This window comes from Coregonus lavaretus (genome assembly GCF_964263955.1).
Source record: "Coregonus lavaretus genome assembly, contig: HAP1_SCAFFOLD_2000, whole genome shotgun sequence".
Classification (NCBI taxonomy): Eukaryota; Metazoa; Chordata; class Actinopteri; order Salmoniformes; family Salmonidae; genus Coregonus; species Coregonus lavaretus.
Window position 1 is genome coordinate 1,086 of NW_028161187.1, and position 19,573 is coordinate 20,658.

The window sequence follows — 19,573 nt, forward strand, 5'->3', positions numbered from 1 at the left end:
TGCAGGAGATACCAGGTGCACTGGATGTGTTTTAGGGTTATGCTCTCCTTACATATTTTATTTATATCTGCAATCTTATATTTTTTATTTGCCTGCTAATCTATTTAACCTCTGCGTTCTGCTGTAACTGTGTTGATAAGTAAAGGAGGTGAATCTACTACAACATGCTCAAAATGTATCCTGTGACGAAGTAGCTGCACGTGACCTCCATCACATCATATGTTTTAAATGGGAGCTAACATGAAAGATTTTCAATAGTACCATTTAAAATGTCAGACAAAAACTAGCATAAAGCAACGTTTTAGTCCCTTCCATGGCAACTAGTAAAACTGTACCACAGTCATCCTAACATCATAGGTAGATAACCAGGCCAAGAATCCTCTCCTGTTTGGCTCACCACACTATTGACCAGTGGCCATGAGCAGTGTGTTGTCGTCTTGGAGGCAGATGTCTGGGCTGTGGAGAGTGATGGATGGCTTGTGTTTGTTTATTGGGAATTCCAGGTCTCTCCCTAGTGTGCTCCAGACTTCGGCTTGGAGATCCCAAGCGCCACCATGGACCCCAGCAGCTGGAGCGGCAGCGAGAGCCCTGCCGAGGACATGGAGAGGATGAGCGACTCGGCAGACAAGCCCCTAGACAATGACGCTGAGGGGGTGTGGAGCCCCGACATCGAGCAGAGCTTTCAGGAGGCACTGGCCATCTATCCCCCCTGTGGGCGCAGGAAGATCATTCTATCTGACGAGGGAAAGATGTACGGTGAGTACATGGGGTCTGGGATGTGGGTTGGTACATGGGAGGAAGAGGGGCGTTACCCTCCTTTGTAATTATACGTGACTAGTTTTTTTAAATACATTTTTTCAGATGGTAGTCACAACATTTAACTTTTAAAACCAATTGCATATCATCATTACACATTCAAATAATCTTGGTATGGGACCTTAAAAGTGCCCAAAGTGACTGAGGAAGATTTTCAGAGAGATTCAGTGTTGATAAAGGGACAGCACAAGTGAAACAATAGACTGGGAGTGAAATTGTCAATCAGGAATTAATTTGTGGGACATGCAGGCTGTTCAGGGCTCCCTGGCGGTGGCTATACATTAATTTCCCTTCTCTGCAGAAGTAGAAGTCTATAAGGAAAGCAGCATGAACTATTAGTCAGGGGCAGATGGTTCTGCGGCTGTCACCAGCTGTGCCCCCCCCCCCCCCCCTCCCCCATTCCTGGCTGGGCGATGTCATGGAAAGAGGGAATATTTTCTTTCTGCAGTGTTGGACTCTCTCCCTGTCAGTGTCAAGTGAAAGCAGAAAGCCCCTCGGGGTGTTCGTTTGCAGCTGTCATGTGACCCCTCCGGCCAAACCAAATGTAAAGTCTAGGAGTCGCAGTGAAGCCCCCTCAGCTGCCGGTACAAAGAGGCTTCAGACCACACGATCAACCAGCTCACCACCCCAGCACCACCTCCTCTCCTCTACCCTACAAGCAGAATGGGAGCGCCAAAGAAACTCACTCACACTCCCCCTGCTCTGGATTAAAGCATGACAAATAGGTTTGCGTTGCAAGTTTTAAATGATTAATGCTAAGGACAAGACTCACTAGTGCAGACTGGACATCCTCAAATAAAAACGGCAGACTCGTTTTTTGTTGTACGCATTCTTCTGTCCGATAAGAGATCAAATTAGGTGAAATAAAAGTTTAATTTGGAGAAGAGATTTAACACCTTGCAGAATGCAGTTTGTTTAATGGCTACCATCAGACAGTTATATTTTAGCTCAGGCACTTCTACCTTTACAAATTCCACAAAACAGCATTTAACATAACACAGCACATTTTGTGTCAAATGCAAACCTTGGGAGAATTGATAGGCCTTTGCTGGCTCGGCTGATGCATAAAGAATATGATAATAGCCGATTCAAGGTTATTCATTTTCATGAAAATCCATTGTCTGCTGCTCTGTTTGTTTTCAGTGCTGTGTAAAGGGAAGTGCCATGCAGAGTGGTGTTTACAGCTGTTCCGTCAGTGGTTGTGTAATTGGGGGTATTGAATGTACCTTGACCTGCCTGAGATCAGGCGGATTGAGCAGAGGTCAACCATGCCAGAGGTGCTGGGTATCCAGTTGCATTTATATACTCACCAACACTGTGTCCCCGGACTTGGCCTTTCACTGTGCCCTGTGCCCTGAGCCAGAGCTGTCAACCACTCACAGTGAAATAATGACTGGAATACAAACTCAAAACAAAAGTTTATTAGGTACCCGTTTACGAAAATGGTTAGCTCCTACAGACAGTGAGTCACTTGGCCGTGGCTTGCTATATAAAGCAGGCAGATAGGCATCAAGGCATTCACTGTTTGATTGAACGTTAGAATGGGCAAAACGAGTGACCTAAGCGACTTTGCCTGGTGTCAACAGTACAGGCTGGTGGTAGTGGTGTACTGGTGTGGGGAATGTTTTCCTGGCACACGTTAGGTCCCTTGATACCAACTGAGCAACGATTGAACACCACAGCGTATCATGCCTCGAAGAAGTTCTGGAGGCAACCTGCGCAGGTGTGTAAATCTAGTGGGATGATCCTTCTTGTATTGAAATAAGGCTTCAAGTACCACTGAAGTTTATCAAGGGATGTGTTAATGGAGACATTATTATGTGAGTAACACTCTCTCTTAATTTTCATGCTGCACAATTTAATTGCTTTTCTGTAGCACAATGGCCAACGGATCCAAAGATGTGAAGACAACAAGCTTACATGCTGCACAAGAAAGCTCTAAACAAGGTTGTTTGTTGTGCCTTGAAAACAGACTAGGTCGAGTGCCAGTGTTCAGCTGTGTGAAAGCGCTTTTGAAAGACAGTGTGTAGAGGAAGATTTTTTATTTTTTTTTTTTAAAGGGAGGAGGGGGGATGTGGTCTTCTTTCAGTGCCTAACTAACACAAAGTTTGGCGGGACTGTGAGGCGGGCGGGCAGGGAGTGGAGGGGAGCAGATTGGAACTGGTCTCAGTGTGTTAGTTGGCTTTTTCTGGGGGCAATGCTAGCTGTTCTGTTCAGCCCTGCAGCTGTTGCTGGGTCCTAGTGCCAAACTCATCATAGCGTGAACTGTGACCCCACTCATACTCACTGAGCCATTAAGAGGACTGTAGCGCTGCCCAGCACGGAATATAGGCTGCCTTTTTACTGGGAATGTTTTGATTTTATTTTTTTTACCTGTGTTTGTTTACATATTATAACTGTGTAATTAAGGAAATAGTAAGAAACAAACATCTTACCTTCAAGCAATTTTACCGAAATATAATTTCACTCAAATGTTATTTTTTATTAAGAAAAACTTTTTGCACAAAAATATAATAATTATCAAACATTGAAATTGTATTATTATTATTAGAAGAATGCCAATGTTTAGAGGGTAGTCTGCTATGGATGTAGTCAGTGGTGTTGTTAACTGTGGAGAGATGCAGCTCTCAATGAGGCAATGTTGTCTCACAGGAGACACAGTGTCTGGCTGGAGAGCCAAGAGGAATCTCACAACCCAGCCTCTTCATCTCCCTCAGGAATCTCACACCTTCCTTCCTTTCTCACCAATCATGAATTGTTGGGATATCTGTATGATGCCAGTGTCATTGTTTCAAAAACAGAGAACAAAGGGGATACCTCTAGAGGTATCCCCCCGTGAAAGCAGATTTACCAGCAAGAGCCTCATCTTTAGACATACCGACCTGTTGCATTTCCCCGAGAAAAACTGAAGAGTTTTGTTTACGATGTTAGATATGTGTCTGTTCCTACCTGCATGCTACAGATTTCCATTAGTGAGGTGCACTAGCTCGCAGGGCATCACTTCAGAATGCCACCAGAGATGATGAGAAAGCCATGAAGTGGTCCTCAGCGCTGATGGAGGGCATTGATTGGTCTGAAACGCCACAGTGATTTGTGTTTTAAGAGGGCGAGCCGGGCCCTGCCAACCATAGAGCATCTCCCCTCACATAGCCTTGTAATCCTGGTCCACAGGGTTGTGTCCTGATGGGCAGAGAGACAGACCATCACCGCTCCTCTCATGGCATCTGTGACAGATGGAGAGTGGAGACGCAGGTATTTTGGTGATGAGAGACCCTGGGGATAGCAATGGGTACTGTGCATAAAGCTCATCACAAGAGGAACCGTCCTGAGTGCCCTTAAGCCCTTTGGTACCCCCGGGCCGAGTGCAGTTAATTAGCAACAGTCTCTATAGCAACTGCCTCTCGGTTCAAAACAATGTCTAATTTCGGCTTCTTAGCCTATCGTGGCAGTGTTTACCTGAAGAGCTTTCTGGTGCCCTGAGTCTCATCGGGGCTGGCGCCGTGCCCAGTCTCAGAGGTTAATTGTGACTGGGGTGAACAACAGCACAGCTGCATGGTAGGCAGAGCCTGGCCCTGGCCCTAGGCTGGCTGATGAGAGGATCATGAAAAGCACAGTGAGAAAGTGGCTGTGGCCCCAAGCCCCCAACACTGTTGCTTACTTACATAATTCACCTGCTGTGCAAGCCACTATTTAACTCAACCCAGAAATAGGGTTGATGCATGAAATGACATGCCCCACATTATAAATGTATTCACTGTGTATTTGCATTTACACGCTAGTCGTGAAATACGAGTGAATCGTTCCCATTTTACTGCTGCCAAAGTAAATCTGAATTCTTTCAATTTTCCTAGGTGATGCCTATAGCCACATTTCTTGTATTTTACACCCATCACTTTCAAAGAATGGCTGTTTCTAATTCATGTTTTCCATAGCAGAGCTGTTTAACTCCTCTGGTGTGTGCGTTACGTACCACAGCAAATAATTCCACTTCACATCACTGTAGACAAAGCACTGGCACAGCTATCATAAACCAGTCTAAATATCACAATATGTTTGTGATGGAGCAGTGAAGCCATGGCAACAGTAATGATTATGATGTGTGAAACTACCATCTGTCTGGGGAACTCAGAGGTGCTCTGCTCCTGGAGGCTGTCTGATTGGGCCCTATCTGGGCATGGCCAATCACTACACTGCATCTGTTGAGTTTAGAGGTCGAAAATGTTTACTGCTTTCTGTCATTTCAACTTGATGGCTAAGGTACAGGTAAGACAGGGCTTTACATACGATTCTGTCCATCTGGTTGGCAAAACATTACCCTTCTGGAGATTGGAGACACTATCAGTCCACATACAGTCCACGTATATGCCTAGGTCCTTCTTGTGTCTTTTGAAACAAAGCTTTCCCATTACTGCAATGCTGTGTGCTCTGTCATCTCATCAGTTGGCCGACCCATGCCCCTCCCACGGGCACTAAGTGGCACTTGGTTTGCAGGGATGCCAAGGATGAGTTAGGCATAATGAGCAGACCTGGCTCACCCCCGATGGCCCAGCTCTGTGCTCCTCTGGGGCCCGCCTCGCCGGCCCCGCAGTGCTTCCAGAGACAGCGAGCGGACCTGAGATCCCCCGCTGGGCGGATAATGAGGAATTCTGGGATCAGCTCAGGCTCCCTGAGTCACCTGCATTCACACAGATTGGAGTGTGCGGAACTTCAGGCCAGATAGGCATCAGACACCTCCACAATAATCCCCTCTTTGTTCCTGAGCCATTGTGGCAATGGAGCACTACTGTGTTTTTACACACATGAAGGCCAAATTCCAATTATATTATATATTTTTCTCTTGATAAGAGGAACCCTTGAAGTGTAATCTGAGTTCAGTCTGAACGGGCTGGATGTTGGCATTGTGAGACTAGCAGGGGGTTGTGTTGAATAATGTAAAGGATTTAAAGGTCATGAGTTCAGAGGTTGACACACCAAAGTTATGTAGTCATCCTGGGTCAGTCAGTGAAGATGTTTCTGCTTCTATCTGCCCATCTCTCTGATTGTTTGCTGTCCGCTCTTCCCCACTCTCTACAGTATATTTAGTTTACTCTCAGGGACAATGCTTCCAATTGTCTGCTCCTTAAAATTCTGTCGGATTTTCAAAGGGAGACTGTTGCTGTAAAACAAGACTCAAAGGCACATGACATTTCAGCATCTAAAATTCGAGGAGGGTACCTTTTATATGTGCTCTTTGTGCTGTCACTTTAAACCAAGCTCACCGCTGACAATCCTGCTGCTGCTTGCCTGCACCTGTTGTTGTTTTGTGCCCGTGGCAATTAAGAGAGAGACGTGTGTGTGTTCGTTCAATAGGCCCAGCTCGAAGATTATGAGGACAGGTGATAGAAACAGGTCTGGTTGTATTTCAAACTGGATTTCATATCACTTATGTAATTGTAATGTAATCAATTTACATTAGAATAGATTTTAATCTAGATTCTCAGCTTTTTTGATGATCAAGTACTATTATTCTTTATTTTTATATTTTATTATTTTATATATTTTTATTTTTTATTTGTTTAGGGGGTAGATCAGCTTTAATATTGCAGATAGATTGTAACTTCCGTCAATGTAATTGTCTGTTTTTTTTCTTTTTTTCTCGCATATATACATATATATATACATATATATATACACATATATATATATATATATATATATATATATATATATACACACAGTGGGGAAAAAAAGTATTTAGTCAGCCACCAATTGTGCAAGTTCTCCCACTTAAAAAGATGAGAGAGGCCTGTAATTTGCATCATAGGTACACGTCAACTATGACAGACAAATTGAGGAAAAAAATCCAGAAAATCACATTGTAGGATTTTTTATGAATTTATTTGCAAATTATGGTGGAAAATAAGTATTTGGTCACCTACAAACAAGCAAGATTTCTGCCTCTCACAGACCTGTAACTTCTTCTTTAAGAGGCTCCTCTGTCCTCCACTCGTTACCTGTATTAATGGCACCTGTTTGAACTTGTTATCAGTATAAAAGACACCTGTCCACAACCTCAAACAGTCACACTCCAAACTCCACTATGGCCAAGACCAAAGAGATGTCAAAGGACACCAGAAACAAAATTGTAGACCTGCACCAGGCTGGGAAGACTGAATCTGCAATAGGTAAGCAGCTTGGTTTGAAGAAATCAACTGTGGGAGCAATTATTAGGAAATGGAATACAAGACCACTGATAATCTCCCTCGATCTGGGGCTCCATGCAAGATCTCACCCCGTGGGGTCAAAATGATCACAAGAACGGTGAGCAAAAATCCCAGAACCACACGGGGGGACCTAGTGAATGACCTGCAGAGAGCTGGGACCAAAGTAACAAAGCCTACCATCAGTAACACACTACGCCGCCAGGGACTCAAATCCTGCAGTGCATGACGTGCCCCCCTGCTTAAGCCAGTACATGTCCAGGCCCGTCTGAAGTTTGCTAGAGTGCATTTGGATGATCCAGAAGAGGATTGGGAGAATGTCATATGGTCAGATGAAACCAAAATAGAACTTTATGGTAAAAACTCAACTCGTCGTGTTTGGAGGACAAAGAATGCTGAGTTGCATCCAAAGAACACCATACCTACTGTGAAGCATGGGGGTGGAAACATCATGCTTTGGGGCTGTTTTTCTGCAAAGGGACCAGGACGACTGATCCGTGTAAAGGAAATAATGAATGGGGCCATGTATCGTGATATTTTGAGTGAAAACCTCCTTCCATCAGCAAGGGCATTGAAGATGAAACGTGGCTGGGTCTTTCAGCATGACAATGATCCCAAACACACCGCCCGGGCAACGAAGGAGTGGCTTCGTAAGAAGCATTTCAAGGTCCTGGAGTGGCCTAGCCAGTCTCCAGATATCAACCCCATAGAAAATCTTTGGAGGGAGTTGAAAGTCCGTGTTGCCCAGCGACAGCCCCAAAACATCACTGCTCTAGAGGAGATCTGCATGGAGGAATGGGCCAAAATACCAGCAACAGTGTGTGAAAACTTTGTGAAGACTTACAGAAAACGTTTGACCTGTGTCATTGCCAACAAAGGGTATATAACAAAGTATTGAGAAACTTTTGTTATTGACCAAATACTTATTTTCCACCATAATTTGCAAATAAATTCATAAAAAATCCTACAATGTGATTTTGTCTGTCATAGTTGATGTGTACCTATGATGAAAATTACAGGCCTCTCTCATCTTTTTAAGTGGGAGAACTTGCACAATTGGTGGCTGACTAAATACTTTTTTCCCCCACTGTATATATACATATATATATATATATATATATATATATACATACACACACACATACATACACATACACACATATCCTTAAAAAAAATATATATTTCCTTTTACTATTATTCTTAGTTAGGATCTCCCCAGCATGTAGACCCCAGTGTTGACCTGTGTTGATACTGAAGTGACCCTGTGTGAGGTGTGACTAGACATGGCATGTTGGCACTTGTCTTAGATTCCTGTCTCCTGCCTGCCTGCCTGCTGCATTAACCAGCCTCAGGTTGTTGGGGGATTGCACCACGCTTGGCTGCTCAGCCAGAACAATGGGCCCTGGGCTCTTGTTGTTGTTATTTGTTGACCAGTGGGTGACGGGATGCTATTGGCAGGAGCTTAAATGGTGCTAAAGAGACGGCTTACTCGCAGACGCAGCAATAGGAACGGAGATAGCGTGCAAAGTTCTTGAATATTGCGGATACTTTTGGTGTATCCATATGGCATGGTTAGATGAAGGAAAATCTTTGTAAATCTCTTTCCACTGGATTTGTTTCGTGACATTTAGTGACTTTTTTGTATATTATGTAAATCCATCAGCATACAGTAGATGGTATGTCTATTATGAACAGCAGTCACATCTGCCTCTGATGCAGCCCGGTTTGTCTTTTGTAGGTCAGGACCGCAGTTGGTTTATCAATGTCCAGACAGGCTCCTCATCAGAATGGAATGTACCATGGAATCTCAGATGGCTTTTTTAGAGACTGTGAACCCAGACAAATTTATACACAGACAAAGCAGACACACATACATGCATGTAGGCTAAACACACACACATGCACACACGAGCACACACACATAAACACGGACCTCTGTGTCCTAAGAAGATCAACACTGAGGCTGTTTTTATCATTAAATGATTGTACAAAAGATTCACTCCCACCAAAAAATACAATGTTTGTTTTTCCCATGTAAAGGACACAATCTAGATTTTTTTGTATGAATAATCCTCAGGCGTTCAAGTCCCATCCTTTTCTAACAAGAGAAGAAAGAGTGCTTTCTAAAGTTGCCATGTAATTCCTGACCTGCGGGGAAGAGAGACTACAGAGAGTTACTGTGTGCTCAGTTGTGATTTGACCATGGTGAAGTTTGCTCAACGTTTTATCAGGAAATGTTTCCATGTGAGAGCAGGGTTAGGTTAGTAGGGAATATTCTGCTGCCTGTGTGTGTCAGGGACTTTATGGGGTGTGTCCCAGCAGTGAAGCCTGTGTGAGTCTCTTTAGAGCTGCGCTGGTTTCAGGTTGCACGCTCCCAATTGGCTGCTTTTGTTTGAGTAAAACGCTGGAACTCTGGGCTTCTTAAAGATGCAGTGTCTCTGATGCTCTCCATTCATGTAGAGCATCAGTTTAACACTGATGATGGCACCATTTTATATTTATGAAACCCTTTGTACTGATGAGACCAACCATTCTACACTGATGAAACCATTCTGTGTAATCAATGTAAGAATGGAATATGTACCGTACCTCTATATTTTTCAACCAGTGCTCCTAAAGCCTGTCATTGTTGAAGCCTGTCATTGCAGCAGATGTTGAAGCCTGCAATTGTATGTCCAAGGCAAAGAGTATAGGATTCTCAACTGTAGACACTGTTAGTCTGTTCGTGAAGAGGATCATGAAGAACAGGCAGGAGATATACTAACCTTGACAACACTGCACAGTGTTTATCGCAGAGAAGCAGACAAAGGAGCTGCTCTTAGAAGACTTACATACTCAGATCTCAACAGCATAGAAATGATCACATTGGGCACATTTACTATGTATCGTTTACTATCTATCGTGTTTCGTCTGTATCACCGGCAGCTATCTCTTCTAGACTGATTGGAGCTGTCCGACTGTTACAGCCTTGACAGAGAGGATTGTGTGGGATTTCTCTGTTGGAAAAGGATAGAATTCCCTCAACTTTGAGAGATGAGGTTTTTACTTTCAGCCTGTGTGAGTTAAAGAGAAGCAGGGAGAAGGAGAGGCAGACTACATCAGGGCCACAAAGTTGGGCTTTTCATTTACACATATTGGTCGCCGCTAACAGGTTTTTCTTTGTGTTCAGATGCCGGATTGATCCTAAGAGATTGAAAATATTGATTTAACCCTGTGAGGAGGCGGGTGGGGGTGCCTCCCTGCCAGCCAGCGTCATGTTCACACATCGGCCGCGCTCCGCTACGAGTTCCTCAGGGGACTCCTAATTACTGCCGTCCTCACAGATGAGTCCAGCAGCCAGTCCGACTGGTTGTTTATTTCACCCCCCCCTCCCTCCCTCCTTCTCTCTCTCCTCCTCCTCCCCCACTACTCCTGAAAGACACACCCCGACCCAACGGCCAGGCCTGCCTCTACAGTAATGTATGTGATGATATACTCAGTGGCTCCTAATTGATAGAGTGATTCAGACGAGTGCTGGCTGCGTTAATTGTTCCCCGGTGAGCCCATATATTGCTCTGAGAGGGGGGAGTAGGACTCAGCCGCAGGCTCGCCAAAGCAGGACAGGCCAGGGAGAAAGGACGTAGAGCCCTAACTCCTCGCCCCTGTCCAAAACACAGTCACCATTTAGCAGAGGTTAGCTGGTGTAATCCTCTCTGTGTCTCCATGAAGACCCGGGTCAGTGACCTGTTGATATCTGATGTCCCGTTAGCTGGAGAGAAAATACCCCACCTTTAATCTCTCACGGTTAACCTGACTCATTACCTCAACCACTCACTGGGCTTTTATCTCACTTTAAGGTCAGTTAAAGTGAAGTATTGATTTCTTTTTGGTGTTGGCAGAAATAAATAGATTTTTAAAGAGGTATTAATTACATACAAAGGACATTGTAAGGAGAAATTAATTGATCAGCAGTCAGATTTCCAGCCACCTAATGAGACTTTTGATCCATTAATCAGGCCTGAAGACTAAACACAGTGAGCGCCGACCTCCACTGGGTTGAATTATGGATGTGTATCAGGAGTCGCGAGAACTTGGCGAAGCCTATTCAGCTGGCCACTTTCTGCGGGTGAAAGTGATGGTCTATTACCACTGAATGCTTGTAGATCCTGGTTGCTGTTACTCACTGTGGAACAACAGTTATATCTCATGACAATGATTAAGTAGCGGATATTGTTGGACGGCTCGACGACTGAATGAGAAACATTACTCAGGTTTGGGGTCTGCTGCTCTGTTTGTTCTTTGCTTGCTTAAGACCACAAATATAGCCTAGCCGTTCCATAGAAGAGCTCACCCTTTGTAGCCCTAATCATCAGAAGGAACTACTTCTATTTTCTCAACCAGTCAGCAAAGTCCCCACATTAGAAACCACAACTCAACAAACTGCAGAAATGGGATAGATGAATCACTTGAAATCAGAGTGTATCTAAGAGAAAATGAGATTATACTTCAGCAAATATAAGACCTTATCTTCTCATAGATGAATACATTTTAGACAGAAGTATATGAGCATTAAACGATAGGTTTATGGTAGTTATGCAACATATTTGTTGATTACTAGCACACTGTTGTTAGAGAAATACTGTAAATGGAGTTTTGAGTAAAAGTCTGCCTATTTCTAAAATGACAATCATGTCATTACATTTGCATGTTACTTTCCATCAATTCACATTGTATGCTAAAGGTTATGTAAAAGATTGGGAACATCATTATATCTATGTCTTTGAAAGTGGACTGGATTTAGCCTTTTTGTTTGTGGAGCTCATTTTATACTGCATTTTTAATACTAAACATGATATTATGTAAACATCATCTTAAAAACATAATCTGTTTGTGTAAGCCCATATGTGAGTTTAGTGAGTTATTTGAGGGCATTCGTGTTTTGTAAATGGGTGATATGAATCTCTGTGGTTTCTGTCTGCCCCACCGGCCTGTTTGAGAAGTCCTGAGGAGGGGACACAGTACTTAATTACTTTTCAAACCAAATTCATTAGCTCTTCACATTTCTTCTTCAGTGTTACATAAGTGCCCTCATGGATTGGTATAAATATTTTCATTTTTCTGTTTCAAATGAGCACTGAATTGTTGTGGTTGTGGCTGTATGAATGAATGAGAAATACCCATATTGAGTGTGGGGGCCGAGGTCAGAGCCAAAAGCAAAGAGCCACTGATGTTCTGCTTCTTTCTCCCAGAGACATTAAGGAGCCTGCCCTACATTTACAGAGGCACACAGCAGGCTCCACAAATGAAATAGTCAAATCATGGATTGTGAAATTTTGGGTGGAGGCTGCAATGGATGTACAGATTGCAGATGACAAATCAGAATCTCTCACAACGTTTCACTTAAAATAATTCATAACAACCTTCTTGAAAACGATTTGCACAAAAAACAAACATATGGTCTTTATTAATAATTATTTCCTCTTACTCAGCAGCATGGCACCACGTGATGGGTTATTACAGCAAGCTGAATGTGTAGAATGTAGATGTGTATACGTGTGTTTGTGTGTGACCTTGCCCTCTCAGCAGGAGGCAGATGGACACACGCACAGATGGCCTCTCGGGAAGATGTATAGGCTTAAACTTTCAGTTTGTAAAAGCTAGGAGGGATGGGTGGGACGTGTGTGTGTGTGTCATCGTGGGGGTAAACTATTGTGACCCTAAGAATGGCCTGAGTGTGTGTGATCGTCGACGTGCCGACTTTGGCCTTGAAGTCTTTCTTGGGGCACCACGCTTTAAATACGGGGGGTGGGGAGGAGTTAAGCCACCCATAATAGGGAGCTGGTTGGCTGCGGTCAGATGTTGGGATCAGCAGACGTTATCCTCTTTCTAAATGGATTTCACTGGCATAAGGGGCTGAGCCCCCTCTCCCTCTGACCCTAATTATAACCATGAGAGAGCAGGGATTTGAAGAAAAGGGGGAGGAGGAAGAGGGGAGGGAGTTTCTTTGAGGCACATCTTCATGGGGAAACACCTGCAGGATCTTACCAACTTCAAGCCTTTATTTTTAGAAGCACTGGAATTGTTTCAACTAGCCTCTCGCTCAAAGGACAGATCTATTGTTTTGTTCACCTTGGCAGCTCAGCAATAATTAGTTTTGTACAATTAACACCAATACAAACAACATACTTTTGCAGTGTAGTTATGTTTAATGGTTATAAAATCTGGGCTATCGTTCCGTAAAAATAAAAATAGTATTATTTTGTACATATTCAAATGTAGGTTACTTGAAACTGACAGCCAAACCTAGGATACCATTGTCTGTCACCTGTTTAACTTCCAGGCCACAAGTCTCCTTTATTGTTAGTGACAGGTTCTCCTCTTGGCAAGCGCTGTTTCCCAGTGTGCCGTTGTTCTTGTCAAGTAAAAGGCTTCCTGCCTCCTCTACCCACACCCTGACCCAGCCAGGGACCCTCCTGCTGAATGCCTCCATATTGTTGGTTTAGTCTACTGTGATGCTAATGTCAGCCTGAGACCCCTGAGTCATCTATCAGGGATGACAGGGAAGTCAGGCCTATTGTCTGAACCTGCTACTCCATCCACATAGAGAGAGAGGCTGGCCTCTGGCCCACACTGCATTCTGGGACAGGAAACCCAATGGAAAAGGATCAATGCCATCTATGTAATCAACACTTACATAGATGCCTGTCTCTGTGTCTCTGTGTGTGTGAGAGAGAGAGAGAGAGAGAGAGAGAGAGAGAGAGAGAGAGAGAGAGAGAGAGAGAGAGAGAGAGAGAGAGAGAGAGAGAGAGAGAGAGAGAGAGAGAGAGAGAGAGAGAGAGAGAGAGAGAGAGAGAGAGAGAGAGAAACAAAACAAGGAAGCACTTTCTCTGGTTTGAGAAAGTCCCCTGTAGTGCTCCTTGACTAACAAATTAATGTTTTCAGACAGGGGAATTTGTATTAGGTGCTTTACCCAGTAGTTCTTCCAACATCACAAGGTTCTAAATATTGGGTTGAGATAATGACTGAGGAGTGCCCTAACATCTTACAGCATGTTAAGCTTTCACAGGTCTAATTCAGGTTAAGACTGGGCGAAATCACATTGGTGGTTCCTTTTGGGCTTTGACAAGTGACACTTGAATGATAGATATGTTTGGTGGGGCGGGGCTTGTGGGCGAGAGGTTGCCCCCTGTGCTGTCCAAGGCGTGTCCTGTGCTCCTACTAAGAGGAGAGAGTTAAAACCACATGAGCGAGCGCTCCGCTGGCTGCCATGGAGCCAGGCCCAGCACAGTCTCAACATCCATTGACATCATCGCCCACCGCCGGACCAGATGTGACTGTGGTTGTGCCTGCATTAAACAAAAGTGCTGCTACAGGAAATGAGCGCCTTTAAAAGCAGGAGGGAAAAAGACTTCAGCAAAGCGTTGTTATTACCACTCAAAGGATGTAACCAAGGCAGTTAAAATGTTTATTACACCATAACCTAAATTATCCCAATGTTTATCATATGCGGGTGCATGGCTTTGGGGCCTATTCAGATCGAATCATCTTTTCATTGATACGCCAGTGGAGATGCTAAGGATGGGTGCATGATCAATGGCAGATTTATGCACATCAAGCTCACTCATACTTATATAATTGACCAGCTCACCCTCTGGAGATATTTATCATCACTGCCATGGGTGAGAACATGTGTGTCTGGGCCGAGTTCAAGTTCTGGAGGGTCAGCTCCATTTTAGAGCGAAATTAAGCTCTCATACCATATGTATTCAGTGGATATTATGGCCACATGACCCAGGCTATTGTTCCATCTCATTCACTTCTTCAGATGAGGCTCTAGCACTGCTGTTCCCCTGGCAGGTGACAATAGTCAGACCACAGCACCACCTGTCTTCCCCTGGTGTCACTCACCACTCATAAGTAGCAGGATACTTTAGAATACGGGCTGGAGCAGAAGGACATAAGTAGCAGGATACTTTAGAATACGGGCTGGAGCAGAAGGACATAAGTAGCAGGATACTTTAGAATACGGGCTGGAGCAGAAGGACATAAGTAGCAGGATACTTTAGAATACGGGCTGGAGCAGAAGGACATAAGTAGCAGGATACTTTAGAATATGGGCTGGAGCAGAAGGACATAAGTAGCAGGATACTTTAGAATACGGGCTGGAGCAGAAGGACATGTGGCCTACACATGTAGGATGACCTAACTTCAACTCAAACATCAATATACTGTATCTCCTGCAAGATTCAGCTTTTCTCTCCTTTCCATAGAGCAGCTAATGATGGAAGTTTTGTTAGCAGTGATTCATTTGAATACAGAGACAGTAATGTGAGGAGAACGGAAGAGGAGAGCGAGTCAAGACATATAAATGATGAGAAGGGCTTACCAAAAAAAACATCCAAAAGGACTCAAGGAGTTGGAGCACTCAACAAAAAAAGCAGAGATTGATTTGTTTTAGCTCACTTTAATGCATTGTACAGGATGCGAACAGGTGACTGATGTTTCGACGTCAAGCTGACGTCTTCCTCAGAGTTACCTGACCATTGCACTTAGCTCCTATTCATAGCCTAGTGGCCCATTGAGACAACAATGTAAGAACATAATAATGCTAATATGTTTCAAGGTAAATGGCAAATTATAGTACAAAATAATACTAATAATAAGAGAAATAGTGTGTCTGGTTAATCAATAGGCCATGTAAAAATATACATAGGAGATATTTGGGTGTCTGTGAATCCGGAGACACAGAGACCCCCAAAATCAAGGCAACACCATTATAGAAACAAGGAAGTTTTTCTTGTTAAGCCCTTCTCATGATTTGTCATTGTCGTTGAGCACCCCACCTTTCCTTTGTTTGCTGAAGCGAAGGCCCACCTGAACTCTTACTTGTAAATGAAGTTCAAAAAATCCTATCGCAGTTGGGATTTTTGAAACGTTGAGAAAGACTCTATAAAGTTCAGAGGAAATTATTGCTAAAGAGGGAATCAAACTGAGTAATGCTAATGTTACTCAAAGAAGTGTGATGGAACATTGTCAGAATACGCCTAGGGAAAGTGGAGGAGTTGTAAATAAGCTGGGAGTCTGTTTTGTTTTTTGGCAGCAGACTCCAGCAGCACCAGAGGGGGTATGAGTGGGGTGGGGAGGGGTAGAGGCAGGGTGGGGGCTGGCAGTAGGGGGGTGTTGGATGGGGGCACAGCAGCTGTGTAAACCCCAACTGTCCAGGGAGGGATAGAGCAAGGGGGGGACTTTCCAGCCAGGCCAGTTAACCTCATAGACTACTGCAGTCTCACTTAAAAACATGGTCTTCATTTTACAGTTTAATGGTGGAATGTGCTACAATAACTACATACCATAGATGTTTAAAACCATGAAAGAAGTTGTGCTGCTGTATGAACCATGACAGCTAATAGGCCTAAGCAGCAGGTCATCCACAAAATGTTGAATTGAAACATTATCCTATTAAAAGTGTTTGTGCACCCTTACCGTCCGGCAAACTTTCCGGAGCATTGGCTCTCGGACCAACAGGCTTCGAGACGGCTTCTACCCCCAAGCCATAAGACTGCTAAATAGCCATAAGACTGCTAAACAGTTAATTAATGGTTACCCGGACTATCTGCACTGACCCTATCTTGCACTGAATCTATGCACACTCACAACACTATATATACACACTATATACACACACTACACTGACACTTTCACAGAAAACCCACATGCATTCACATACACACACACACACACACTTTTACACTCATCATATGCTGCTGCTACTCTGTTCTTTATTTTACTCTTATTATTATCTATCCTGCTGCCTAGTCACTTTACCCTGCCTTCATGTACATATCTACCTCAAATACCTCATCTGGTACTGGTACTCCCTGTATATAGCTCCATTCTTGTGTATTTTATTCCTTTTGTGTTACTATTTTTCTTTTTATGATTATTTTGTAACTCTGCATCGTTGGGAAGGGCTTGTAAGCAAGCATTTCACGGCTAAGTCTACACCCGTTGTATTCGGCTCATGTGACAAATAACATTTGATTTGATTCTATTTTTTATTGCAGGGGCAGAAAAAGTGTATTCCTGTGGTCAGGCTTGAGTGGACTGTGACTTAATTCTTTACTACTATTGTAACACAACCAACAGAGCTAGGGACCATGGTGAGGCTGTCCCAGGATCCTCCCAAGGAGGAAGGATGCTAAGGTCCAAATTAGATGTCTGACTGAATGAAGAATCAGCTGCTGGGGGACAACCCCAGGAAGAGTGGACCCACTGGCTCTTTGTGGTGCTGTGGTTTGAGTGCCATTGATATGCCCCAAGACCTTCAGGGTCATTGAGATTCAGAGGAAAGCATTCTTACCAGGGGAAGGAATACACAGAGCATGCCTAGCAACATGACTCTACTCTGGGGGTCACACCATAAATATCTAATCCTTTTCCTGCTGCTTTGAGTGACAACAAGAACCCTCCTTCAAGAGTCAACTCCCTCAGTCAACCCCCATCCCCTCGCCGTGACTTTCCCTGTCTTCCTCCAGTGAGGCACAACTATCCACCCGTCAACCTGAGTGAAAATTAAATAATGTTTCCTTACGATGTTCCCAACTCCCAAAGATTGAGAGCTTCCCCCTCAGCCATTCCATTCCAGCGCTCTGTAACTCAGGCGGATGCCCAGGGCATCATCTGTTACGATGCAGGGTCTCTTTTGCCCAGCGGGAAACTTCTGGAGGGAATGCGTGAGGAGATGCAGAGAGGCCAGGCCAGCGTAACAGTCTGGTCTTGCCTTGGGAGAAGGTGTTAACCAATGTGTTGACAGACAGTGGAGTAAAACAGGGGAGCTGTGCAGTGCTGGAATGAGAGGTCACAGGCTGCTGCTTCAGTGTCTTTAGGGGTAATAATTCAACCCAGTCGTATACCTCACTAAATAAGATGAACAGCTCATGTCAGCTCTGACTCTTACCTCCCACAGAGTTGAAATAATAATGTGTGATGAAGCAGAGCTGGGACCCTGATGTTCATGCGGAGGAAAGGTTCTATCTTTTCACCCCCCTCAATGCTATTGGTTCTCACTGTTTAGGGCATAATGATCTGTTGATTCTTATTGAAATAATCTGTCAATCTGTTTTGAATTTATTGTTCTCATTTGTATGAATTTAATTACTTCTTTCAATTTAGTAAAGTCAAAACATTCATGACATCGAAAAGCTTGTTTGATCCAATGACAATTGTTTCCAATTATGTAATGTGCTTTTAAAAGAGGAAATTAAAAACCCAAACATTTACTTGAAACCAACTCTACTTGAAAAGTGTGAATGAAAAGTAAAGAGAGAGAGGGAGGAAGAAAGTAATGTGGCACTGCTTAGGTTCCAGTAAAATGAAAAGGCCTGACTTTAAAATGTTGAATTAGAACTCTCAACAGGGGTAACTTCTCTACCACCATGACTCCAGGCACTGTGCCACATCTCCCTGAGGAAAACACAAGTGTTGATTAGTTTATGGGAGACACAGTACTGCCCCTTAGAAACTTTTTGTGTAGGGGGAGGGTGGTTGAATAAAGTGGATTCAGAGTCCTGAATGTGGCCAGTTGCTTTTTTTTGCAAATGTTGTTTTGCAGTGGAAACACAGGAAAGAAAGCAAGCTCGCCAAGACCCGCTGAGCAGTCTTTTTTCAGCCTGGTGAAAAAAAAAAATATTCAGCAATAAGCATTTGTGAGCTTTGATCTAGGAATCAGGTGTCTGCATGAATGCCCTTATTGTCATGTTATGTGTACACAGTGTGTGAATTATTGAAAACAGCGCGGCCCCCAGCTTCATCTGGTAGAGATTACAGTGCAGGCACGCTGGGTGGCCCGGCCGGGATTGAAATCCCCAGATTATGTTTATTTGTCCAGGGGAAGGAGACCTGGTTCAGTCACCCTGGCCTTACCTAAATGCTCCTTGTGAGGAGGTGAGACTTGGGTCACAACTCTCGCCACACCCCTCCTCCTGGTGCCCCGCCTACAATAATCCCCAGCCCCCGTCACACAGCAGAGCAACACCTGTCTGGGTGTGGCAGACACATGGAGCAAGGTGTTGCGCTACACAAAATGTGTTTACTTAATTTCTTCCGTTTTTTCACTGTGTTGATTTAAATTTGCTATTTTGAAAAGGCACTGGTAAATCTGCTACATCAGGGTGTCTTCTTTCAAAAGAAACTGAACATTTGAAATGCTTATATATAGAGCCAGTAGTGAAACTAGGGGCTAATACATTTTATAAAATAGTGAAAGCAAACATCTTGGCATCCAAACCCCTCTGGCATCCAAGAATAAGACTGAGGGAGAAAGCGAGAGAGAGAGCGAGAGAGCAAGAGAGAGAGAGGGAGAGAGCGAGAGAGAAAAAAAACACCCCCTCGCCAGGTGTTGTTAATGGCAGTAACTCAAGGGGCAATACCCAGACTGGCCCTCCTTTCATCTGACACACCTGAACAGAGCGCTGGGTTCACAACAGGTGGAGGATTCAGCCTGGCTGCCTCGGTGTGACACTACACAAACAACAGGCAGCACATACAGCCCCAGCCTAACAACCCAGACCTGCCTGCCA

The 19,573-nt window shown here is 44.0% G+C and overlaps 1 protein-coding gene across 4 annotated transcripts in view; it reads left to right on the forward strand.

Annotated features, from left to right (window-relative positions):
- The first annotated feature begins 500 nt into the window (after positions 1-500).
- Positions 501-19,573, forward strand: part of LOC311121036 (transcriptional enhancer factor TEF-1) — a 33,161-nt gene continuing 14,088 nt past the window's right edge. For all 4 annotated transcript variants that reach the window (XM_084195576.1, XM_084195577.1, XM_084195578.1 and 1 more), the window contains exon 1: positions 501-756. In XM_084195576.1, the coding sequence (XP_084051702.1) occupies positions 555-756 (202 nt within the window). In that variant the 5' untranslated portion in view covers positions 501-554. The remainder of the gene's footprint in view (positions 757-19,573) is intronic.